Source organism: Tetrao urogallus, assembly GCF_951394365.1.
Source record: "Tetrao urogallus genome assembly, chromosome: 2".
Classification (NCBI taxonomy): domain Eukaryota; kingdom Metazoa; phylum Chordata; class Aves; order Galliformes; family Phasianidae; genus Tetrao; species Tetrao urogallus.
The window spans coordinates 25,867,962-25,895,700 of record NC_136814.1 but is presented as its reverse complement, the minus strand read 5'-3'; the positions used below and the strand labels follow the sequence as shown (position 1 = coordinate 25,895,700).

General features: G+C 35.8%; 1 protein-coding gene across 1 annotated transcript in view; it reads right to left on the bottom strand.

The window, feature by feature from the left end:
- The window catches only part of PRKCE (protein kinase C epsilon), a gene marked incomplete at both ends in the record, with an annotated part of 268,767 nt that overhangs the window by 59,660 nt on the left and 181,368 nt on the right, over positions 1–27,739 (bottom strand). The window contains one exon of the mRNA XM_079550695.1: positions 27,105–27,278. Coding sequence (XP_079406821.1) covers positions 27,105–27,278 — 174 coding nt within the window. The remainder of the gene's footprint in view (positions 1–27,104; positions 27,279–27,739) is intronic.

Sequence of the window (27,739 nt, the reverse complement as noted above, 5' to 3'; positions counted from 1 at the left end):
CACATTAACATGAGTAACTGTGTCTTTAATCACATAAAAGAAAAACCGTGTAGTATTATTTTGTAGTCTTTACAGAGAAGACTTTCATTTTGGGAACTCAGCTGATCCAGAAGCAAATAAATAGAACAGCAAATTAGATGTGTTTTAGCTCTGAAGTAAGTTAAGAAATATTTTATTCAGTTATATCTAATTGAGCTTTTCTTTTAGGATCCTTCTTTCCTTCTTTTCATGTACCCATTAATTCATTTTACTCTGACAATGACAGGCACAATAACATTTTGGTCCTCAGTCCTTCAAATTCAAGTTCATTCTTTCAGATTGTACACACACAAATAAATATGTTGAGCTCAAATACATACTATTGTTAGTTGTAAAGTACCATAACAAGAACAAATGACAGGGACTCAAGTGTTTGCCAAGGGGTGGAATTAGGATGGGCAGAGAGAAACAGTGAGACAACTACTCAAAAGAATGCTTAGAAAAGTGCCTGCAGAACATCTGCTGCTCAACCTGAGTGCAGTGCAGACTTTACTGAGGGCTGGTGCATTGTTGTTGCTGGAACCTCAGGAATTGCCTCATGTTGCTGAGCTGCAAGGAGTGCTCACATCGGGCTTCAGTTTTACAGGAGCCCAACCTATCTCCCACAGGGCACGCTTCATTGAACTGACCACAGCAAAGACCAAAGAGGCACTCATCTAAACTTTAGGAAGTATATCCTTAATTCATACGGTCTGATACAAAATTATCACTGAATAATTACCACTATTTAGAAAAAGGCTGAAAGACCTTTTGCTAACCTCAAGCACTGTGCAAGGCCAAACTCAAAGCTGTGTCCTCTCCTTATTTCATCTTTTATATGCCTAAACTGACCTAAGTAACAGTTAATAATAATTTAATTAGATGTTGATATCATGTAAGAATCCAGAGAATTTCTGAAGATTTTTCAGTGTTTTTTCTGAAACACTTATGCAGAAACACAACATCTTCAAAATTCCCTTATCATCCTGAAGATAGAGGTCAGCACGAGTGGCAGCTTACAGGCAGAATGTCAACTCTGGGTAAATGTTCTTAACAAATCCCTGTGGTGCCTCTGTTGCTAAGCAGATCTGTTCTGCTATAGAGTAGCTGCCAGAGAGGGAAACTTAACCTTCACATGCTCTCTCATGTTTCTTGTGCACACCACTATTATACCTACAAATTCAATGTTTCATGCTTTGCTTTGCTCTCACGCAGTAAGAAAACTCAAAATAAAACAACAAAAAGGGAGAATGAAATTACAATAATGTAACTAAAGAGTAAAAAAAAAAAAGTTAACATTTTAACATAGTTAATCTAAATTCAAATATGTCCATTTTGAAATATCTGATGTAAGCACACACTCTCCCACACAGCAAATGCTAGGAGAGCAACATACAAAGCTATTGCTAAAGGGAGGTGGGGACCCTGAAATATTGCCTCAGTACAGGACTTTCTCCTGAGCTGAACGAAGTCATCACCTGCTGCACTGAATATAACATTTAATGCCTTTCAGTGCTGAACTCACTCTAAGACCCAGTAACATCCTAGTAGATTTTTAAAAGGACCAACAATTTTCCCCTGAAATAAGGAGTGGACATACACCAGGATATACAGTTAGGACACTACCTGTAGCCACCGACCTCTGACTTGGGCAAACTTTTGTGCAGTCAGACTTGCACCCACTGCCCGGAGTCACATCCGTATAAAGTCTTCAACTTGTGTACAAGCACTGGGCAGACTCAGTACTTGTATCTGCAGATAACAAAACATTTTGAATATATATATACACATATTTTATAAATGCCTAAATTGAGACAAGTTTGTCTGCTATCCACTCAATAAAATTCTATCTTTCTGAGTTGGAAAGTGTTTTGATACACAGCAAACACAGACTTCAACTTATCTGCTGTGTCTATATTCTTTTAAAATTATCTAGAAATCTGTTTCTTTGACTTGTCCTTTAACTGGTTAAAGGTTAAAATCTTTAAAGATCATGGTATTTATTACAACATCAAAGATGATTACAGAATAGCCTGGCAGTTTACTTCTCAAGAGAATGACCATAAAAAAGAAAGATGTGTGCATCAGGAATTTGCAGAATGTGTTTCACTAAAAGATAAACTGAAAAAGGAATGTATGTGCATGGATACAGTAAAGTTCCTATTTCGACAATTACTGAAAAGCTGAAGAGGCAATACTTTCTTCTACGTATAGAAGTAAGACTTTTCTGGAAAACAGTTAGATGACAGAATGAATTTTGGTCAGAAAAGATTAATTTCAGGTTACCTGGAAAATATAACAGAATTCAAAACACAAGAGAGAGAAAAATGCAAGGTAGAAACATTCAGTTTACATTAAAATCTTGGCATTGTTACAGTCATGAACCTTCCGATCAGGTGAGACATTACAAGCAGATACTGTAACTGAAGAAAATGAATTAACCTCAGAAGGAAAGACCTGGACATCATTTAGGACCTTTGGTAAATGTTCCCTGTTCAAAAATTTCAGTAAATCTTTGAATTAAAATCCCATTAAAAACTTTTTATGTACTAAAACATCAACTCAAGTTCAAACCAACTCCTACTTTTAATAATAATCATGCAGCACTCCTCCAGTTGGATTTCCACTGCCCAACAGCATGCAGTTTCTCTCTTACCCTGAATTAGGACAAATATTTTCTTTCTAAGGGAAAATATCTGAAACCACATCTACATGATGCTGGCCTTGCAACTGAGAGTTAAAGCTTTGTAGAAGCAACTTGTGTTTTGTTTCTTTTTGACAGTTCTTCAAATCACTGTCAGCATAAAAAAAAAAAAAAAAAAAAGACAACAAAATATTGAGTAGCGTTTGGAAGGATAAAGACTGGGAAAAAGACTGAGCATTCTGCTGCTATGTAAAATTTCTGTGTTGTCACATCTTGAGTATTGTGTGCTCTCAAAAACAGATGCAGTAGCAGTAAACAGAGTACAGAGAAGGGTAACTGAAATGATTACAGGGATGAAACAGCTGCCATACATTTAGTGACAAAAAATTTGTGGGCTGAGGAAGGATACAGGTAAGAATAATATGTTTGCAAAGCTGGTGGATAAACTATATCCATCTATATACAAAATCCTTCAATACTAGAACTTAGAAACTTACTGAAAGTAGAAAAACAGGTTAAAAAAACCCATAAGTGAAAACAACATAAAACAAACCAAACAAACTGCACACAGTCATTTACCAACTTCAGAAATTCACTGTTGTAGCTATGGAAGCAGACTGTATCAGCTACTTCAAGAGGCAGAAAAAATCATGGATCGCTCAATAAGAATGTAATAAAAAGCATAAGGTAGAGAAGCCCATTTTAAAATCCGTCTACAATTTTAAATACTGGTATCTGTAGAAAATGGTACCTATGTGCTCTCTCTAAAGCATCTTTTATTTCATTGTGTGAGCAGCAACATAACACAGTAGATAAACCACTATCTGGCCTGGGAAGACAGATATAATTTCACATATTACAAGAAGATCTTTCACTGTTTATATATATACAGATACATACATTCTATATAAAGACATGCACGAAATAGATTTTTAAAAATTTCTTTATCTTACAAAATACAAAGAGATTTTAAGAGCGTAGCAGAAAAAAAGATTCTCAGTCTTGAAAGTTCAAATGTAAGGCACCTTCTATAACAAAGCTGTCATGAGAATGAGAAAGGATCCTCCGCTCAGGAGGAAATCCTTCACCTGGCTATCATTTAAAGCATAATTCTCGTGTATTGCCCAGCTAGCATTCTGCTACCACAAGCGACACATTTCTGTTGTGGAACCATTTCATCCATTTCCCCTTAAAGCTTCCTTTTGCTTTCAAAATCAGTGCAGCATTGGGGAGAACTTCCACTTCCGTGCAACTTGCAGGTTGTGCTCATTAAAATATAGTGATTTAGCAAGACAGTTCGGTTTAAATTATCTCTGTCCTTCATTTTTATTAAACTATCAGCCAGAGTAAGCCTGACCGCTGTTTTACTAGCTGAGGCTTAAAAGTTACCCCTTTTAGATTACTTAAACGTAGCCTTGTTTTATTGAATAAATATTTAACATTCTAGGCAGTGAATTGGTTGCTTCCAAATGTTTTTTTACACCACTATTTGCTGGACATTTGCCATAATGAGCTTGGTTTATGGAGGGAAAAGGCACTTATCATTCAGAAAGTAGCAGCCATGGAAGTGTCCTCAATTGCACTGTGATCTCTGCAGCTTGCATAGTGTACAGAGCTGCTTTATTTATGTCTTACCAGAGTAGAAAACATGCAAGTTTAAGTAAATTGAGGTCACAAGATGTAGTAAGGTTCTACAAATTCAACATGGTATTAAGATCTTAGCAAGCTTCCAGAAACATGATATTAAAAAAATATCCTATTTGGTGGACTAAACTCACTTAAATCAATGGACCTGTGCCTACTTAGACCAGATATAAAGGTGATGCACAAGGGCTGCTCCACACTGAATGCTTCCTATTTTATTATATTGGACCGCAATGTCAGAGGAAGACGTTGGCGATATGGCAGTAGAAGTTAAAGCTTCCCAATGATATTCCATTACATTTTGTTCCTGTGTGAAAGATGGCAGCATAGGGGCAGTCTGACTAAGTGGCATCTGAAATGGAAGTGTGTATGAAGCAATAGTGTATCACTGAATTTCTCCATGAGGAAAAGATGGTACCCATCGACATTCAGTGACACTTGGTGAATGTTTATGGAAACCAAACAGTGGATGTGATCACAGTGAACCTTTGGGTGGTACATGTTTTTGTGGTAACACTGTGGTGACAGTGACAGTGGGTCACCTCCACTGGTGCAGATTTTCATGAGCATGGCATGCAGGTTCACGTTCATCTCTGGTGAAAATGCCCCGGAAATATTAGTGACCATGTTGAAAACTAGTCTTTTGTAGCTGAGAATTTGTTCTAATAGTGTTCTTGTGCTCCTTGCATCTGTTGTGTTTTCCATGGTAATAAACAGGCATTGGTAATAAATAGGCATTACCTATATACTTCTACTTCTAATGTACTTTTAACTCTCTTCAACACTAACCAAGTAAACCACAGTATTACTGACAAGAAAACTTCTAGACTAAATTTCTAGACTATGCCCACTCAATCATACCTGATTTTTAACCTCTGTTAAAATTCACAAAGTTCTAAAAGACTTTCACTCTTACTAAATTCAGAAGAGGAAGAAAACCTTTGCTCCAGACACATTTCTAAAAAATCATAAAAAACTAAATTACATGAAACCTAGTAAGCTCAGAAATGGTAACCAGGTAATAACCATTTGTGGACACAGAAGTTCTTTATGACAGAGATTCTTCTCAATAATCATGCAGTTTTGAAAATACATAATGCTTGAGATACAAAGTGAAACACTACATCAACGTTATATAAAATACCCAGGAAACCAGTCTTGGTATAGCTGGCTAACATTAAGTCAACTTTAGAAATCGTTGTATAAGTAACTCGGTAAAAGACTGTTTATGCCCTTGAAGGCACACCTCTCAGTGTCTAGGGACATATTACATTGGGAGTGCTGATGGAGCAGGGACATTTTTAACCTTGGGAGGGGTAAGATACAGAGCTTAACAATGAGTAGTTTTCTTTTAAGCAGCAGCTGATTTCTTGAACTTCGCTTAATTGAGGAAGTAGCATCCAGCTGGGCTATTGCTCTAACAAAGGTCTTGAATAGCACAAAGAAGAGGTTGGGCAGAAAAGGCAGGAAGAAAAAATTCTGACTTCTTATATAAGATACTTTGTATTCCATCACACTTTCTCAAACCTATTCATTTCTGGAATTCTCTTCACTAAAGTTGTTGCTACAGAAAAACTTGGGCTTGAGCAATTTCAAAAATTGGGAACAAATTGTTTCTAAGAAACAAAAAAGCAACTAAAAGTCATGATGTTACTTCATAGGAGAGGAAGTTAGCAGGAACATTATTGTGATAAGTGCCATGTAAGGAGATACACTCAGAAAAGATGCCCCCCCCCTTCTGCTCAAGGATTCTTGGATATCTCAGCAACATCTATTTTAGGCCTATCAGAAATAGGAGTAGGGGAGGAAAAAAAAGAAACCCCAAAAAAACCAAATGCTCAGCAGCTTTAAAGAGCTCAGAACTCACCCTCCCAGACCAGAGGCAGTAATTCAGATGAGTGTCAGCAAGAAATTAACTCTCTGAAACAGTCTTCCCAAATATTGCTGCTACATGTTATTCTGGCACATTTCAAGTAAAACCAAATTAATAGCATTAAGTTAGAGGTGGTTCGGTAAGAAGAAGTCCCAGTATGAGAATGTAAAATGTATATGCATTCTAAATATAAATTAAGATGATCTTTAAACTCTGAAAGTAGCAGCCAACCTCCTGGCAGTCCTTGTCCAAGTATTGTTCAAAGTCCTTGAAAACAGATTTTAGAGGAGACTGCCAACTATACACATGGAGTTTTACTTTTTGAATGGATCTTTTTTCTAGGATGGAGAAAACCAACATATCAGGAACCAAAGGTAGCAGTTAAAACCACCATCACCAATTACACATAAGTGACTTTTAAAGCTCTGACAAAGAAGAAATAAAGCAACGACTTTTCTGTGCTATTGTAATCTTCAAGCAAAAACTCCCAAGTCTCAAAACCAAAGCCAAGAAGTTGCAAGCAAGCAAGAAGTTACACAAGCAATTCCCCTTGGATCAAAATGAAGATGTGACATACCTCTCAAAATGCCCAGATTGTTCTTGACTCTTATCCAGAAACTTCAAAGACAAAACACACAAGAAGTGGAAGTCTGGATATCTACTAAGAAAAACAATATACCCGTTCTATCAGGCTGTTCCTAAACATCAACAACTTCTGTGTCCTGTAAGTTACAGCTGTGGAGTTCATATAACAGATTTTACAAGAGTTATGAGCTAACATGACACAGTAAGATAACAGAGGGGGCTTAATGACAGCTTTGGCTTTTAGATTCTTTATATTTGGAAAATCTGTAAGGCTATAAAATATATGTGATATTCACCAGGAATGATCATTCTAGTCCAACATATATGCCAGCAGTTCTGATAGCCTGAACACAAGTACAAGTGTTTAAGCAATACTTCCATTTTGCACTCTCTCGTCCTTATCCACAAAGACGTACAACTACACATTCATGAAAATATTACACAGCTAATGCATTCCTGACACATGGATTTTCTTATAAAATCTTAACATAGAGAAAACTGATTATGAGACTAATCCTGCAGAAACTTTATTTATTATCACAGAATCACAGGGGTTGGACACTGCTAACTCCCTCCAATAAGTTGCACAGGAAAGTATCCAGATAAGTTTTGAATATTTCCAGAGAAGGAGATGACACAACCTCTCTGCTCAGCCTGTTCCTTTGCACTGTCACACTTGAAGTAAAGATGTTTTTTCACACGGTTATATGAAACTTCACATGTTCCAGTTTGCCCCTTGTCCTATGGTTGGGCATCACTGACAAGAGGCTGGCTTCCTCCACTTGACTCTCACCCTTCAGATATTTATAAGTGTTGATAACATTCCCTCTTTGTCTTCTCCAGGCTGAACAGCCTCAGGTCTCTCAGCCTTTGCTCATAAGGGAGATGCTCCAAGACTCTCAAGAAGAGAGTCCTGTCTTTCCTGAATGGAGAAGCCAGAACTGGACACAGTACTTCAGATGTGGCCTCATCAGGGTAGAGCAGAGGGAAAGGATCACCTCCCTTGACCTGCTGGCCACGCTTTGTTTAATGCACCCAGGATACCATTGGCCTTCTTGACCACAAGGCACCTTGTTCGCTCATGGCCAATCTGTTGTTTACCAGAATGCCTAGGCCCTTCTCTGCAGAGCTCTTTTAAGCATGTCAACCCCTAATCTGTACTGATGCACGTGGCTTTTCCTGCCCAAGTGTAGGATTCTGTGCTTGCCCCTTGTTGAACCTTACAACCACCTCACAACCCAGTCCAACCATCCACCTATCACCAATAGTTCTCACTAAACCATATCCATCAACACAAAATCCAAACATTCCTTGAACACCTCCAGTGTTGGTGACCCCACCACCTCCCTGGGCAGCCCATTCCAGTGCCTGACCTCTCGTTCAGAAAAGTAGTATTTCTTAACATCCAGTCTAAATGTCCCCTGGTGCAGCTTGTGGTCTTTCCCTCTAGTTCTATCACCAGTTACACAAGAGAAGAGGCTGACCCTCAGCTCACTACAGCCTCCCTTCAGGTAGTTATAGAGAGCAATAAGGTTTTCCCTGAGCCTGCTCTTCTCCAGACTGAACAATCCCAGCTCTCTCATAACCCTGTGTTCCAGACCCCTCACCAGCTTTGTAGCCTTTCTTTGAACCCGCACCAGGGCCTCAATGTCATTCTTGCAGTGAGGTGCCCAAAACTGGACACAGTACTTGAGGTGCAGCCTCACCAGAACTGAGTACAAGGGCACAATCACTGCCCTGTTCCTGCTGGCAACACCGTTTCTGATGCAAGCAAATGATTCTAAATAACCTCTACAGGCACTGATCTTTATGACATGAATATGCCAAATGGTTTTTTTTTTATTCCTATAAGAAAACAACATAATAGTTTTCTAAATTACCAACATAAAATGGTGCAAGTAATTTCGAGGTACACTAAGTTTCAAACTGTTAGAACCTGATTTCATAAACAAAGATAAAGCTTGCGATAGCTTTGATATCACAAACTCAAATTTACAGAATGCCAGTCCTTGGATCACAAAGTCAACACTTTTCAGACCTCTACATAGAACTGTTTTTTGAGATTTAAAGCTCAGTGTTTTAAAAAAATATATCTTGTTAACTAGATCTCTTAAGTTTCTTTTCAGAAAATTAGATCGCAACTTGTTGCACGCGTGATTTTTCCCCTATGTCAGTGTTGGAGTGCATTATGTTTTTCCTTCCTCATAAGCATGTCTATAAGAAGCCCAAACAAGTTCAGAAAGAGTTATATAACATTTTTTGCATTTTTGGGGACTATAATTAAAGCGATAAGATTATGGCATAGATCCTAGAACAGATTAAGTGCAGAATTCTATGATGAATGAAAGTTTGGGTCATTAAAAGTGCAGACCTAGATTTTTTTTTGTTGCTGTTGTTAAACCACACACATTTCAACATCCAGGACATAAAACCTTGCACTTAACAAACACCCTTATTGGAGGTCAGCAAGAGTACTAGTGCATAAGCCATAAGAAAGAGAAAACAACCAAAAAATTATTACTAGCAAGCCTGACCCAAAACTTCTATCAAGACGGAAAGTAATTAAGTATATAGGTGTAAGAAAAGATTGCACTAATTCTTGGGGAAAACATCTCCAAAACAACACCAGGCAGAGATAATTTGGATGTACAAAGCATGGTCTCTGAATCTTGGTAAATCAACAGTTTAATAGATCTATAAAGTTGTCTGAAAACAATGCTTAATATTTAGTTTAGCATATTGGAAGTGCTAGAAATAGAAAGATGAAAAATGTTGTGGATTGAAACTGGTAGAAAAATGAAGTCACTTAGCCTCCACCAGGTATGGTGCTGTTTTTCAGTGAAGATTCTTTCCATAGAAAAATATGTATGAGCAGATTAGTGGAGTAATATATTGCTCAGTGTTTGTCTTTTTACTGACAGTTTTCTCTGCACTAGAAATGTGACCATACATTGTAACACAGAAAATTATCCACACAGACATCTGTTGCGACCTTCCATTACTGAAAGATGACTGGCTGTTAACATTTTCCAATATCACCATCAGAAGCCTTTAACACTGAGCTTTCTTTTTCTAAATGCCAATGAGTTGTAGTGTGTTTTTCCACGTACAAAGCATTTAATGAGGATTTTTAATTGTTTCTCAGTGCTGAGTCATACAGAAATGCATAATAATATCTTCCATTAGTTCAATTATTGAATTTAAGTAGAACCCATGTTTAAAATCACTTCAGTAGATCCAACTTTGATCTGTAGTAGGGCTTTTAGTCACGGAGATACATATGAAAATTCAAACCAGCTCAAGAAGGAAGCCAAAATTTTTTTGGAGAGTGATGATAAAATCAAAAAAATAGATTTTTTAAAGAGGTCCAAAAGACTTAAAATTATAACAGACATATTAACGGAAAGGATATGAAAATAACTAACCTGAGCACAGTAGGGGCTGCTGAACACTGAACTACCAGGACAGAAGTATATTTTAACAGAAGTATACGTGCTTTTAGTACATGAATATATAAACACATTACTGCAAATATTTTCTACACATGGTTTCGTTATTAAAAAAAAAAGTCACAATCACACCTCTTTCATTCTCTTGAAATATCCCACCCTTTGGCCTCTTTTATGGTTTAGAATAGGAAGCAGAAAATGTGTTAAAATTACAGACAGAACTAAGTGCAAATACAAAGTCAATTGGATTTCAAGATTTACATGAAGACACTTTGTGATAATCAAAATAGCAATGGAAAATTCACTTGTGCATACCTTTCATATCGCTTTGTCTATCAGGCTTTCCTATTTTATCCATTTCATCCCTCAGACTCACATAACAGTGGATAAGACACAGAGTGAGTGTAGCCAACAGGTTAAGACTTGTATCTATCTGTCTGAGTCAGGCCTTGTTCAAACACAGAATGTCAAGACTGCAGACTTCAAACCAGCAGCCATGTGCTTGGCAGTGATGCTAAGCAGAGCAGCCGGCTGGGAGCAGAGCTGGTCCTGCCTGGAAAGCTCACAGCTCTGCAAGATGATAGTGACAGGCAGTCACAGTGGATATCTGAGACAATTCAGACAGAATTGCCTGAAGAAATAAAAACATGCAAAGATATACAAGTTCCCAAAAGATCAACTTGCCTTGAAAGTGCCAACAGCAGTGTACACTATGACACAACTACTCTTTTCCAAATTCACCGCTGCATTTGTAGACAGAAACTTACAGTCCCATCTTTTTTTCTGTCCTTTTTAGAAATCAACATTCAGATCTTTTACATTCCACTTGGGATCAAGAGTAATAAGGTAACATACTGCCTGCATAGGTAGCATACTGCCTAATTCTAACCTAATACAATACAGAAGTGAAATAATTACTTCCAAAGATGGATAGGGGAAATGATAGCATAACAGCTTGAGAATATAATTGTTTTATGTGTAACAGTTACTACCGTGGTTTCATTGGCTACAAACAGTGGAATTAAAAACAAACAAAACAAACAAAAACCAAATGAAAACAGCAATAGCATATGCTGCTCACATACCTACACTGCCAAAAGCTCAATTTCTAACAGATGACAAAATGACATCTCATCTGCGATGCATTACTTCTCGTAATGACAAAAGAACTCCAGGCTGGTGTTTCTGACCCTTCTGGAGTCAGTGAGAATTTAACCATTATTTTCAAAAAAATCAATTGACCCACAAATCTTGTTTTCCATTTTTCTGAGCAATTTAATAGTAATCATGATTATAAATAATTTAGGATCATATCTAAGGTGACTACAGCCACAAAATATAAACATGAATAAACTGCAGTTCAGACTTATCATTCTTTTGAGATGAAAATTCATTGCTGTCTAGAGAAATCAGGTTATCTGCAATTTCACAGCTGGCTTGCTGTCTGAACAATGAACTGCCACGGATCAGAGCAAGTCTCTTCCCCTCTTGTTGCATCTTAGGCACCCAACAGTGTCAGACAGGTTAAGCTCACTGATACATAGATTTTTCTTTTTCATTTTTAATTTTTTGTAACTTTATTTTTCACCTCTATCAGCAAATGGATCTGATTCATCCATGACAGGGCTTGCTGGAATGGATGAAAGAAATTTTGGGTATTCCAGGAAGAGGATACAGAGCAAGAGATTTCTTCTTTCAGCAGCAGCTTATGGACTTAGATCAATGCCCACACCTACTATGTGGAATCATATTATTAATTGTTCACTATTCTCATGGCATGGAAAAAAATACCGGTGTTTTGTTTTTGTACAAATTCAAACAATGCTTATTTTCAATTTTCTTCCTCCAATAGTTAATTACACTTTTTCAGCGTCACTGAATTAAATGTAGTCATTATGAAAACAAACAAAAAAAAAACCCCCAACAGCCCTACCTCAGACAAGTTGGGCAACATCCTGAAAAAAGTTTTAAATGACTTATGCCTGACTGTCAGATTTAGACTCAGAAGACTTTCTGTATTCTTTCCATACACATTCTTATTAGGTGACAGCCTGCGACAATAAAATGTTATACAACATTGTGAAAAAATAAATGGTGACATCACATGGTATCTTGCTTCCATGATTATGAGCCTGATTAAAAGCTAAGCAACTTTTACGAGTTCTGGATCAAATCACAATTGCAGTAATAACTTACATAACTTCACTTAATTGTTCCACACAAACAGTGACGAGAACGTGAACTTTATTTTTTAAGACATGGCTTTAATGATGGAGTTTTCAGTATCAATTTTCAGCATCAAGGTCAACTACAAAGAATATATGAAGGTTTAAAACATGTAAAAATAAGTGTAGGTTTTGATAAGCAGTAAGAAAAAGTGACGAATTTTTATCCACATAGTTATATGGCTTATAGGTAAAAAAACTCATGCCATGTGTGCAACACTGATAAATTTTAAAGCAGGTCCACCAGTTTTTTATATTACGAAAACAAGCTATTAGTTTGTCAAGCTATGAAAATCTCAGTAGTATTTATGATTAGTGGATTGCTGGGAATGTCATAATTGTTCGAGAAAATTCCTGTCAGAAATTTTATTTCGTTGCAAATGCAAAGTTAAGGCAAACTGCCTTTCCTTGAATGATGCATGGATAATGCATTCTCTTTGGATAAAACAAACAGAATTGCAGCTAAAATTTTTAAAAGACCACCACTTACATATAAATGAGCAGTTATATCTATGACTCAATCTACCTTTACCCTTACTTTTGTAGATAGATACACTGAAGTTTGAGCGCACACACACACACACAAACACACACAAGCTATCTTATTTTTGATTATAAATTACTTTATTTTATTCTGTGTATGTCAGTGAAATATGAACATAGGTGTTTTTGAATCTTACTTATTTTACATTTTAAATTTCAGGCTGTGGAATGTTCTGTCCCTAAACTAGCAAAGGTTTTCAGCATATCAAAGAACGTAATATATGAACGTTTGTTCATATTTGTTCATATATGAACAAAAAATGTTCATATGTGAGCATTTTTTGTTCACAGTTATTGATGCCTTGGAATCAACAGTTGCTGAGTTGTGCATTTCAAAACCAATGTCAAAGCTTCACATAAATCATTTGACAATAAACAAAAAATAATATATGCTGTAAGTCCTAATAAAATATTTACTTTTACTCTGTAGCAGCTGTGGTGTTACATGAAACAAGGCAAAGAGACAGCAAAGTTTATATCTTTCTTCATGAAAGATCAAAAACTAAGATCAGGACACAAGAAATGACAAACAAACATGACAAGCTGCTAAAGCAGAATGATGCAATCAGTTTGTTAGCTATTAAGAACTAAAAAATCTCATGTATTACTGAAAAAATGAACATGCTCAATGGGATATATTTCTAGCTCTGTATGATTACAAAATGCTGGACTTGTAGCTTACGCAGTCCCAGTGGTTCCACACTGCATTTCTAGCAGTATTCCTGGACTAAAATGCATACAATGAATACAACATGCCATAACCTTGGTCTTGTGCAATTTTTCATTCTAAGAAAAAGTATCTTAATCATTAAAATATGTTCTCTAGAATTAGGAACAAAAGAAAAGTGGTAACAATTTGCATGAGCTTCGCCTTTTGTGATTCAGTAAATATACTAGCAGTGATCTGAAGCTTCCCATTTGGTGCTTTGTAGTCATCCTAACCTAGCATTTCAAAGCACATGTCAGCTGAACTGAGACAATTTCCCATGTCTTCAGTTCCAGAGGAGAGAGAAGATCTTTTTGAAATCTTCCTGTACATTCATCTTGAGGTTTCATGAAACTCCTTTGAAGTTTATTACCAAAGGTTTCTATGGGACAATTTACATAAATTATAAGTGAGTTTTAAATCATGATCACAAACTTCCCTCTTTTAAATTAACAGATATAAGTACATAGAGGGGAAAAAAGTGAGATTTTTTATTTTCAGATTACAACATTTAAAAATTTTTAATCATGCTACTCAAATCCTCAAGTAAATTTAATTGTAGTCAGTATATCTTTCTGCGGCCCTCAGTAATTTGACAAAGGCAGTAACTTGCAAGAAAAACTTGTGGGCAGGACAAAAAAAAAATAATATAATTCTTCACTGCATCATGATAAGGTCTGGGAACTTTTTTCATAGTTTAGATTTAATTATTCAAATATGACACAGTTTGCCAAGACACAATGTTCTCTCTGCAATCTGAAAATAAGTTGAATAATGTAATTTAGCATTTACTTCCAGAATATTTTCAAGAAGAATCCGAAGGACTCATATGTCCTTTAGCCTCTTCAAGCAGTAGCTTCCACATTTCCTCAAGGAATGTAAACAACATTAGAAACAGCATACTACTAATGGATAAAACAGTACTTTGCTCTGGAACAAGGCCAGTAAATAAACTTCATTTCTGTCAATGCTATTTGCAGAATGATCTTAACCCTGTAATCAGATAATGGTTAACAAATTTTAATGAAGCTGTATTGTGTACCAAATTCTGAAAAAGGTGATATTTTAGGTTCAAGGGAGCTGCCTGTGGCTTCTTAAACCCATCAGTCTAAATCCAGTTAAAAAGCAAAGTGAAACAATACTTAGATATTGGGTTACACATGTGGCTGAGATTACATGTTAGCCTAAGGGATATTTGAATCACACCAAGTGTTTTATATAATAATACAACATTGAACTGTACTGTGGAAACCAGTTAATCTCCTCAGGCACATCACCCAGCAACAATTCTTTCTTAACTTTTCCCACAGGTTCATGGCAAATTCCCAAAAGTTCAGAGGTTTTGTGAGTTTAAGCCACTCTAAATTCAGATTCCAATCTAAAATTCTGTTATTTCTGATCACAAAATCTTACTAGATAGGATCTTCCTGTTTCTTGTTATGCCAGGAAAGCTCTGCAGGCTTCCTCTCCTATGCTGTTGAGTACAGCAGTTGCCGTTAAAGAACTTGCTCTTGAGTACTGCATGCATGGAAAGGATGTTTATATATATAATCAATAAAGCGAACTTGTGGCATCAGCCAGTCTGAATGACAACTCAGCAATATGACCACTAAGTTTCTCACACCTGAATACAACTAAAAAGAACCAGGAATTAAAAATATCATCTGGAATACTGAATTTTAACTCCCTGAAGAAAGGTCCTTTTCCTGCCTAAACCTCATTTCCCTTTCACTCTAAAATTTCTAAAAATACAAATGAGTATTCTTGGATGCCCAAACAAGCTAAGTAAAAGCTCTTTTAGAACATGTTTCCTATTGTATGGGTCCATAAATGGATTAATGGGCTCTACTCATCAATATATCCAACATAGCTACTATTACTTATGGAAGAGATGTCTACACTCTACACTTACACTACGCAATGCTCAGATAGAAGTGTTAAATAGTCACTGAAATAAATTTAAAAATACCTTTAATTCATTTATATCTCAGAAGCTCAATAAAAGAACACTGCAGACTGAAAATCTGAAAGAAAATGGCACCACTGTTTGGCATGCTTTTTAATGAAGTCTACTGCATCATGCACGATGCCCTTTTGGCTCAGGCATGACATTGGCAGCTGTGGTTTGTTGCCTATTCTACTGATGGGAAAACTCAAGATAATGTAACACTTGCATCTTTCTTTTACCACCTTAACTCTCAGTGCTGGAAAACGTAACTTGAGACTGTTCTATCAGATTTATTATGTATTATTTACCTGTACTATACTATACAGTATTTTTTGTATTCATTACAGAAAGCACATCAATCCATCTGATGGAAATGCCTGTTTCCTCTGTCTTAGAAACTGCAGCATATTTAATTGCTAATAAGGTAGTCAGGCAAAGTAAGTCACTGTTGCAAAACACTATGGAGAAATAATGCAGCTTGGAGAATTTTAATGTCATAGACAGTACTTTCAGGTATACTGTTATAAAGAAATTGCATAAATGCTGCAGTATTGGATTGTATCTTTGCAGATGTGTTATTTAAGAGGACATTCCCACTAAAAAGAGAACTATGGTCTACATCATTTACATTTCTATATAGTTTTCCAGTTTTCTGCGTAGTTTTTCACTCTTAACACTTGCCACAAGCTGTATTATGTGCAAAGATGCCCACCTCACTGAACACCATCTTTGGCTCATGAAATATTAAAGTTGCACTTCTTCTGATACTGGAAGAGTATCTTGAAAAATGGCATAATATGCTTTATCCTCTGCCTACATTCTTCCTGCACATCATCTTTGGTATCATTAGAGACAGGATACTGGGTTGAACAAACTTTTGGCTCTTTTTATGTCTTTTTCAGTATTTCATGAGATCAAATCCTTATATTACCTTTTATGTGGCTCCCTGCATAATTTAGCTTTCCAAAAGAGTATGAAAGAAATGTCATAAAAGGTTGAAAAAAATTACATTTAAAGAGACAAATTACGAGCACATAGAATAATGAAAACTGATAAATACATGCAGAATTCTTAATTGACATACATTCTCTGTTCAATGCATTTTCATAATCTTTCCTAAAAAGGAAGCACTTCATGGTTACTTATTGATTTATGTAGGCACCACACAGTGATTTTTTTTTTGTTCCAAATGACAAACTGAAGTTACCTGAGCCAGGCTTTTCCAATACCTATTGAAAGTCATTATTTGTACAGCTCTCTGCACTGTCTGGATTTCTGTAGTTCTATAAATGCAACAGTGACCTTTGAATGCATTAACTGGATCTACTTTCTGTTCCATATTTTCCTGTTTCCAGAACATGATCAATTTTTAGCAAAGCATATGCTTCACGCAGCTGAAAACCCTGGCAATTCACAAGTATGAATTAATCAGACAACAGGAAATACTGCCCAAAAATGTAATGATTTCAGCCATCATCTGAAGTAAAGCAGTGCAGAAGAGAAGACAGGCTCTTATCTCTAAGACATAGGTTTTTTTCTACACTTGCATTTAAAATTACTTATCATGGCTGATTACATGATGATTTTTACAAAAAATATATTTACAGAAGTTTATAAAATGGATTTCCTTCATCCTTTTATCTGCTGAACTAAAAGTACCTAAAAGTAAAACTTCCTTTCTTGTGCAGCTGGCAAGGCATATGTACTCTAAAGAACAAAGTTTTTTCCCAGTACAGCTCACCCGTATGTGTCTTACTGATCTACATTTACTGTTTTTAACTGTCAGTGGAAGTTGCATATACCCCAATACCTAATTTCTTCCTAGTTCAGACGGAAAAACAAGCATGCAAGCGACACATCATTTGATCTATCCTGAAGAGTCATTTCTCTTAAATGCTCGGTTTGTGTTATGGATCAGCTTCCTTGCCATCTTTTTAAGGAGATAAACAATGCACTGAATACTTCCGAGCTTAAAGAATGGCCTTGGACCCACCCGACATGGGAAAACAAAGAAGCCCTTTACTCATTTCCCCACATATAAGCATGAGGCTAAACACTACTGTAATAGGCAAAAGCAAACCCTTCTGCAATAAAAAAAGTGCTTGTGTATGTGTTGCTGCTAAAATTACACAGGACTGAAACTGACATAAAATGGCATTAACTCGAGTCTTTTAATTCTTCTACTGCACCTATTAACGTAAAAATAATCTGATTGTGATGTGGTTTTGAGAAGCAGAGATTAGAAGAAATCTATTCTAAGTTACACCCTACTTGAGTTTGGTCTGCCTCATACATGCTGTATGTGTAGATGACATTCTATGCCAACATTAAAACTATTCAGTCTGGCCCACAACAATATATTAAAATGTGAGATAAGACTGAATTTAAAATTATTACTGTGCACATTTCAAAAAAGCAACGAACATTTTAATAAAGATGCAAACAATTATTTTGTAAATTTCACTTTTTTCCCATGGCAAAATTCTCTTGTGTACAATTATCAACTACTAAGCTTACTGCTATTGCAAAATAAAACGAAAAATTAATCCATGAATCCCAATGAGGATAATTTCCTGCATTTAGGAAAGAAGCTGAAGAATCAAATTTGATATATAACTTCCTTTTTCTCTTCCTGTGGGATGAGTTAGTTGTTTACTTGTATGAGCAACACCTAAAAAACACACTGTGAAATGTTGTCCTATTATCAATTATGTAAAATGGACTTTCTTTAAATAGTTTCTTAAACAGTTAACCAGCATAAACAGGCGTCCTGACGGCAACCTGTGTAAACATTATGCTTCCACTTATTTTAAAGATAGGTTTTATCATTATAAATTCATTGTTGTATGGAACCCATTAGAAGTAAATTGTGAATAGAGCTTTATGCTGTAAAATACAAGGAAGAGCACAAAGTGTACTAGTAGGGCAACAAGAGTCATGAACTCAAGTATTTACTGACCAAATAGTAGGGGGAAAGGAGTTCTGCACCAGGCCTGAGGATGATCTCAAGATGTGAAGAGGAAGAACAGGAAAGAGGGTCATGGCACATGGCTGCAGAGTGATACACCCTGATACAAAGCCATCAGGCATATTTCTTTCAAGGGATACTGTCATAACATTGATTACTAGTAGTTTTTCCTACTCCTCTCTCCCACGACGAAACTAAACTAAAAGCCACAATTGCAGGATTTTTTTTTAAGCGTCTTTGTCCAATTATCCTGTTTAATGATGGGTACTCCACTGGGTACTCCATTCCCCCCCAAATTTACTGAATTAGGTACATCAGAACCAACTAGCATAATGTTAAGACAGAAGTAAGACAAAGCTTCTATAGTGATTTTATAGACCCAGTAAGTGATGGATATCCTCCAGTTCTATTCAAAATTGGCTACCCCCTTTGCCCTGTTTGGATGACAACATTCCCAGTTCCTCTGATCTCTGCTTAAAGCACGGTGTACAAGACAGACAGAGTTGCCAGGAAAGTTACTGGCAAAGGATACGATATATTCTGAAAAACTCTTCCCTCAAACATGCCTCAACTGGAGCAAGAAATTTTTCTTAAGGGGAAAAGTGTGCAGTGTGTAGTTCCAGATAATCTGTTCAAGAGATATGCAAACAGTACTGAAAAAGGTCCTTACCTCCACCTGTTATCCTTAAGCCCTCCTGTCTCCACATGATCACAGCAGAACTAAAATTATGAAGCTGAATTTTACACTTGGCTGCACTAAGATACATGCAACACCACTGGCAGCATAAACTCTAAAATCCTAATGTACCGGCATTAGGTAAATAAAATCAGTACAAATTATAACTCACCCTCAACTATTTCATGACAGTAGTTACACTGAATTCTGGCTGCAGATGCTGAGTCAGGGCTATTCCCAGGGTTTGTCGAGGCCTCAAAAGGTTACAGCACAGCAAAAAACATGGAGCTGCAGCTGCAGCTCTCACTTTTATACATGCAAACTAGGAACAAGCCCTAGCTTTGAGAGGGTGTGAAAGAGTCCTGTTCAGTTTGGGTGCTGCATCACAAAATAAAAGTCTTTCCGGTCTGAAAGAGAAGCATTTAGACTTTCCTGATTGATGCCTTCTCTATGCTGGAGGAGCAGTTTCTCCTACAGACCCTTGATGAGTCTGGCTGCACTGATAGCCTGACTTGAAGTGTAACACTAAAAGGACTAATGTGAACAATGAGTCTTTAGTGACCTAACCAGGCTTTAATAATCTTCAAGAACAGCTAGCAATAACTGAGCAGCATAATAGCAAGTTTCCAAAACCGGGTCATCATGCTGGAAACAGGGGCCTGTGTGTGTGAGAGAGACAACGATTACAGTATTTAATCAGCAGCTTCACCGTTCCAACTATTTTTGACCACAGCGTCTACTTTTAGACAATAAACTGATTACAGTCAATGAATTCATGCAGTCAATAAGAAATCTAAATTTAACATATGCATTACTCAAATGTTTGAAAAACCTTTTTCTGCCAAAATTTCCTATATACACAGGACTTTGATGGTATGATATAAGAGATATTACTCTAGCTTTGAGGGTTTTGTGACATGTTCTGAAGAATGAGTTCACTGCAATATTTGTGATATAGAATGACTATGGAAAACAATTTGGAACAAAAAGAAAGCTACTATTGTGCACATTCTGTGTATATACATATTTAATAATACAGTTAAAATATTCAAAAGAATTTTGAATATAAATAAGTACAGATGGATATAAAAAACCTACCATTTTATTCTACCTTTTTATTGTAGTTAGCCCTTTTCATTAAGAAATAATTATCAGAAAAATTTCTATTTAGATTGCATTAAAATATTTTAGCACCGAAATAGCTAAAAATATAGGGGCTAATTTGGTCTTTTGTTATACACATGTACATATCTAGTGAAGCAGGGATAATAAGAAACAGAATTGGGACCTAAAAAGTTCTAATTTGACACTAATCAGTAATAAAAGGCAATGCAAACTTGTGCTAATCTGATTACACCCATATAGCAATATCTACATAATGGCTTTAGCTGCTTAGCAACAAAAATACAAGAATACCAGATAAAACAGATTATAAACTCTGATTATTCCCAGATGAATACTATAGTGGCCAGTCAGTTAGGTCAATTTGCACTGTATATAATAAATGGCACAGAAGACATTTGTTTTTTTGTACAAATATATGTAAGAAAAATAAGACTGGCTTTTACATTAGCCAAGACAGTTTTGTTCAAATGTTACAGTGCTTCTCCTTGAATTAATTTAGAAAGCAAGGCTTAAGGACATCATAAATATATGAGTCTCTTCCTTTACACTTCTACATTTCCTGACAAAAGTACATCTCTTCAAAAATGTAACTTCATTTTATATCTTTTGAAACATTCTGCCTTTTGATACTGATCCTACAGCAAAACACTACTATAGTATTGTACTACTGGACTTCCAAACCCTCCCTAGAAGCATTTAAATACTTAGGTCGCCCTGGAAGTAAGGTCTCCTATTCATCTCCATGGAAAATACAACACACACAAGGAGGACAAGATCACTATTTGATAGAGCAAATTCTCAGCTACAAAATACAATTTTTCAACACAGTCACCACCACCACCAGCTATGCATTTTCATCTGCAATGAAAAAGAGTTTGCATGCTGTGCTCATAACAATCTGCAACTGCAGATGTGACCCACTGTTGCTATCACCACCACAGAAATGCACCACCCACTGCCTCACTGTGCTCACATCCACTGTTTGGTCTCTATAAACATTCAGCAAGTGTCAATGAATGTCAGTGGGTGCCATTTATTTCCACATGGAGGATTTCAGTTCCATACCTTCCCTTCATATGAACACCAATGTCAAATACTGTTTTGTCAGACTGCCCCACCGCTGCCAACTGCAGCACAACAAAATGTAACTGAATACTGACAGAATGGTTCAGTTCCTACTGCCTTACTGCCAGCATCCACCTCTAATGTTATGGGCCAACATAATACGATAGCAGGCTTTGCTTTCAGAGCAGCCCTCATTCAGACCATGAGTAGAAGGAAGACTGAAAGACTTTTGTTTTTGACAAAGAGATTTCTGATGCAGAAAGAAGCTCAGAGATATGGCAAAAATTAGAAAGTAACAGCATAACTGCTGAAACTGAAAGAAAATCTCCTAATTCTTAGCTTTAAAACCCATCAGCCCAAAGCACTCTAGACATTGTGCAAATGCACTCAGAGCAGTGGTACCTGAAACACAGCACCCATACAAAGAAGTACTAAACCTCTAGGTAGAACATAATAGTTAATAGATAGGCATAGTGGTAATAGGCTCATTACCACCTATTCATAAATGTCCCTGAGGTCTTTCAACATTATGTGGCTACCTTGCAGTATCAGAATATAGAGGAAAATCAAATTGCATTACAGGTCTGTTCCAGAACTATGCACAATGAATAGATAGGCTGCAGTGAACATGAAGCCAATTGCATGGAAATAAAAAATTGTTTTTAGGGTTGGATAAGTCTAACATTTTAACTGTAGTAACATTTCTGACTCACTGTAGCCTTAGTTCAATTGTTTTCTCCAACAAAAATAACTGTAATGCTAAGGGTCCTTATTAATTCAATTAATTCTTTATAATTCATTATAAAAATTGCTCTATACTTGTAGCACTCTCTAGTACTCCATACTATGACTGTCCAGAAAGCAATTTTGTTGAAGATAGTAATCTAAATAGAACAGGAGGGCCTAAGTCTCAAATTTAACTAATTTCGTGAAGTTGGATAAAAAAAACAAATGGTAGGTGTTAGAAGCAGTAGCTCTCTAGTGTTTTAAATTTATTATGATTATCATAATCTTCCTATCTTAAATATTTTTTTTAAAAAACACATTTTCTTTCTAATTTATTAGAAAACACGGAGTGTGAACATACATATGTATATCTGTATATCTCATATGATAGAGTTCTACAGAATTTTAATACTGTAAGGAAGGTTCAAAGGGGCAGATGAGGAATAAAATGAAGGTATGTATACCTACATTTTGTAGAATCTCAACTTTCCATTGAAAAATCTTTAATATTCAGAGTTCTAATACTTCCAACTACAAACAGAATATTGCATTCAAGAATGCCTTCAGAGAACACAGCTCTAGTACTTAAGACTCCCTCACCAGCCATCTGACTGAAGCATTATCAATCAAACCTAATGCTGACACTGTCCCACAGCTGATCACTGAAGCAAGGCATAAGGTTGAAGAGAAGAGGATATGAAAGAGGGGAAAAGGGCAACATCAGAATTGTTGTCAGAGAGACAGAATATAGAAGAGAAAAAGAAGGTAAGAGGAAAATGTGGAAAAAAAGAAAAAGTATGCAAACAGAAGTAGACCTAAACCTTCCCTTTCCCCATGTCTGACATTTTCTCAATAAAGGACATGAAGCTCCTGAATAAATCAAAGATGATGATAAGAAACAGTAAGCTCTTACAGAAACACTGTACACTGTATGCTGAGCTTTGTGCAAGTTTTTGTGAGTGTCATATATAGAATGCAAAATTCTTTATTTGCATCCCAGTAGACAGATCGAAAGTTTTGCTTATAAATTTAGGCTTACAAAGCAGGCCTCTGAAAACACTGACAGTTGCTTTGACCATAGTCTGGCCAAAACAGAAAGGAATCATATAGGATGTGACATGGTTTTAGAATGTATGCTTCATTAAATCACCTGAATTCCTTCTACATAAAAACACACTGTGTCAGCTGTGGTTGTGCCAGTAGATTTTACACTCTTTCTAATGTGTGGGACTGGGTCACAGAGTTCATACCTCAACTACTGCAGACAAAACATCATATATCAGCCTTACACACTTTATCTCAAGCTCTAGAACAGAACCCAGCTCTCTTGACTTCCAGGTCACTGTAGAGGACCACAGTACTCCCTAAAGTACAACATTTATATGCATATAATTTAAATACAGAATGCTGATTTTCTGGCTCATATTTGATGGAATTAGAGCAAATTGGTTTCATCAAAGTTACGGAGCTAAGCAAATAGGAAACAGAATTTGTATTTTATAAATAAACTTTTAGGACTTTATTAGTCTCCCAATTGAAGGCTCAGTTTCTGAAAAGTACATTTAATTCTCTGGAAAACTTTGACCTGTACATAGCTTTGAGATTAATTGAGTGAAAATATGTGCTTACAGTTAAACAGGAATATTTTGATGAATTGAGGCCACAAAAAGATTACGATGCTAATCCTGAATTTAGAAGAATTATTCCTGTATTTAAATTAGTGATGCATATAAGCTGTTTTTTGTCCCAATGCCTGTAACTTGCAGAATTTTCATCTGCAGATAGGAATGCAAAAGGTAGGTTTGGATATACAAAGCGAAAAACAAAGTATGTTGTTATTAGCCATTATTTGGCACGATTTCTGAATATTAAATATTTCTAAAATATGATCTTTTATTTATTTGTGATGAAAATCATGGAATTTAATAAATGATACTAATGAAGATCTGCTTTATGGAAAAAAAACCTGAAGCATACTGACTGTATGATGCACGTTAGGCAACTTTTCTTTAGTAATAATGTGAAGACACAGAGGGAAAACACCGCAATACCTAAAGCTGAACTCTTACATTTAAATTTTTGTGGAAGAGGAACAAAGCAAGCAATATTATTGCATAAAATAAACCTCTGAGAGCTTTGGCAATGAATACTGAGTCAACCTTCCCATTAATTAGGGTGTATGCAACAAATAAGCTCGACTTGAAACTTAGAGTTTAATTCCAGCATGATCACTTCAATGACCAGTTCTGTAAAATATAGCAGCAATGGTCTGGCATACAACTGCAATGTAAGTAACTAGATACTACTGTTCAACACATTTTAAACTCTACTGTACAATGGCCTTTCTCTTAGTAAAGCTACTTTAACCATAGACCATACTTGTTCTATGGTTAACGAGCTTTCCTTATCTATTTTTCTACTAAATGCAAGCAAATCATTAATTGACTCATTCACTTAGTACTGTTTCTTTTTTTTTTTCATCTATAAATATTTTATAGCTTTAACAGACATATTTTAATTATTAATTCCAATTAGAATTAATTTTAGCTTTTACATTTTTGCTTCCTCATAGAGTTCTTTGCAAATTGCTTGTAGGCTTGAAAACCACTGATTTTTCAGGTATGGACTTTGCATTTGATTGGGTACCATTCAATGCAGTTTTGATTGCCTAGTGTCATTGGCCTATGATTTGTAACTCTATAAATTACTTAACTATCAATTATTCTGATTTCATGAAAAAAGAACAAATTACAACCTTGTTATATCTTTTCACTGCAAGAACAAAGTAGCTTAGTTTCTTCGAGTAAGAGATTTAGGAAGAGAGAAGACGCTAAGAATTTCTGAATACCTTGCTTTGATAAACAGCCCTGGGGAATGGTGAAGAAGAGAAAAAGCACAATACAACAGAGGTGAGACAAGTGGAAAAAACAAAAAACACAACAACACAACAAAAAGGAATAAAATTTCCAGAAAGCCAGAGTAGTAGCTGGAGAAACTTCTAGCATAACTCACTTTTACTGATATGTTCTGCTACATGATACACAGCAGCGATACATTTATTTGTGTTTCAGAGTGTGCGGTTTTCTTTAGCCCTAAAGATTCCTCTCTGTTCACGGAGTTTATCCCTTAACCACACTACAATCTTTCCATCACTTTCCTTATCTAAAATCGCCATTATGCTCAGTGACAGGAACACGTTTTACAATATTTAAACGAACACACAGATATTCAAATGAAATTAAAGTCTCAATAAGTGAAAGAAACACCCCTTGTGGACAACATGGAAGAATCTTCCTTGTACATGGCTTCCTTGTAAATGGCTTTCCTGGGCCATTTTTTTTGTGTGTGTGTTTGTGTGTGTGTTAACTTCAAAGTGTATAAAACACTAATGTTTTTTCTGTATTTTTGGAATTTTCAAGTCATATTAGGCATTTGTTATTTGAACACGCTACAGTTTTGCTTCTACTAAACTGGCTTTTCTTTTTTTTCTTCCTCTGGCTTTCACACTGTTCCATTTATTTTTCCTGACAACTTGTAAATAACTCTGAACAAGCACTTCAGTAATTCACTTGTACAATGCACATTTTTAGCTATAGCACAGAAGTGATTGGCAATATGTACACATTTATGTAAGCACACACATATGGTAATGTGTACCATTATGTACTCTTATTTTTGTTTAATATTCAAATTTAATTATTCCTTTAATCTAACAAATACCTGTTTTCAATAAATTGATTCAGCTGCTCAAATGCAACATCTTAATGAAAGAAAATAAACCCAGTAGTTTGGATCTATATGACTGGTAACTGAAGGAAATTAATTTTCAAGTATGTTATTTAAATTTTGTATATAAACATATATATATATATATAAGCACACATGTGTGTGCATATGTATATTTACTAGATTTATTCCCTATAAGTCAAAAGCTGATCATGTTGAAATGAATGGCATGTTTATTTTGATTGGTAAAGTTCAACCGCTTATGCTTAGAAATAGTGAATGCTTTATTAGACAATTTGAAAATAAAAGATGCTTCTGGTAATTCAGTTATACACAACTGATATTCTATTTGCAAGACAGATTCACCTTATGTACATTTTGTCAATAAAGCTCTTTGAACAATTAAGTAAAAACTGTCAGATAAGGTGAATGATGAGAGAAATAAGGGGCAAAAGCAATGATAAACAGTAACAGTCTGTGACATAAATTGGATCTCACGCAGTTAGACTGATTGGATTCAGAGATCCTAGATAGTCAGCCACAGCATCCAAACATTTGCTTCATCTCAAAGAGCGAATGCAAAACATATGCTAAAACAAGGAATTTTTAAAGAAAAGTTACTAACAAAGAAAACACCATGGGAAAAGGCTCTCATTATCGGTTCCTTCCACCTTTCCTTCTTCCTGCTGCTCAAGTACATGGCCAGCACTAGCGTTATAGGACCTTATTTGATAGGCAGCATACATTGATTTTATACTACAAACCACAAAACAGAAGAGCATTCTGCCATAATCTTATTTCTAACAACTTCATTTTAGAATGTTCCCTCTGAACATAAAATATTAAAAACATTTGCACTCAATTCAATAGATGTACACATTATAAATTTATACAGGAAATCCAGAAACCTCACCTCAGCAGTTTTTTGGGGGTTTATTTATTTATTTATTTATTTATTTGAACTCATTTACTGCCATCTCCTGGTACTTACAGGGTAACTGTTTTTGCTACTTAGCAGCAGCCAACACTCCCATTCAGTGCTACTGAAATGCTGAAATATCTGCATCTGCTCAGAAATGATTTTGCATTATGGCTATACTTTCTATGCTGCTATCTGCTAAGTATTGGAAATATTACATATTGTATTGTGGGCACAAAGTGGTGGAAGCCTCATGTAGCTTACCTTTGTCTGGAAGCAGCAGTAAAGTTGTGTTAGGTATGGATGTTTCCGTGCTAATGCCAGAATCCTCTTTTCTGTCATTGTGCAGTCTACGTCATCATCTTGAAGTATGACATCTTTCTTCAAGACTTTCACTGCATATACTTCATCTTTTCCTTTTAGTTCAGCTAACATTACCTAAAACGAACAAAAATCCCATGTACACAAAAGCAACACATACCATAAGTGGCTGTGTATGAGTTTGAACGCACTGGAAATACAATAAATAAATAATGCAACAGTGGAATATTAGTTACAATTTTATCAAAGCAAGTATGTTTGCTTATAAAATTAAATAATTGTAATTTTAGGGAAAGATCTCTCTGGTATTCTTTAAATTTGAGACAAGCCATACATAGTAGCTGAGAATGCAGAGGATGAGAAGTTTTTATTTCTTTATTTGCATATCTTAAAGTGTCCCTATTAATGAGAACTCAAAAACTAAAAAAAGAAGGAACATAAATTAATTCCCTCCTTTTAGCTCCTATTTTTGCTTGTGAGACTTGTATGTGACGAACCTGATATGCAACTCCTCACATTACCCTGGTCACTTTAGAACTCTTGATTTGAACTGTTACAATTTAAGATTCAAGTTCTGT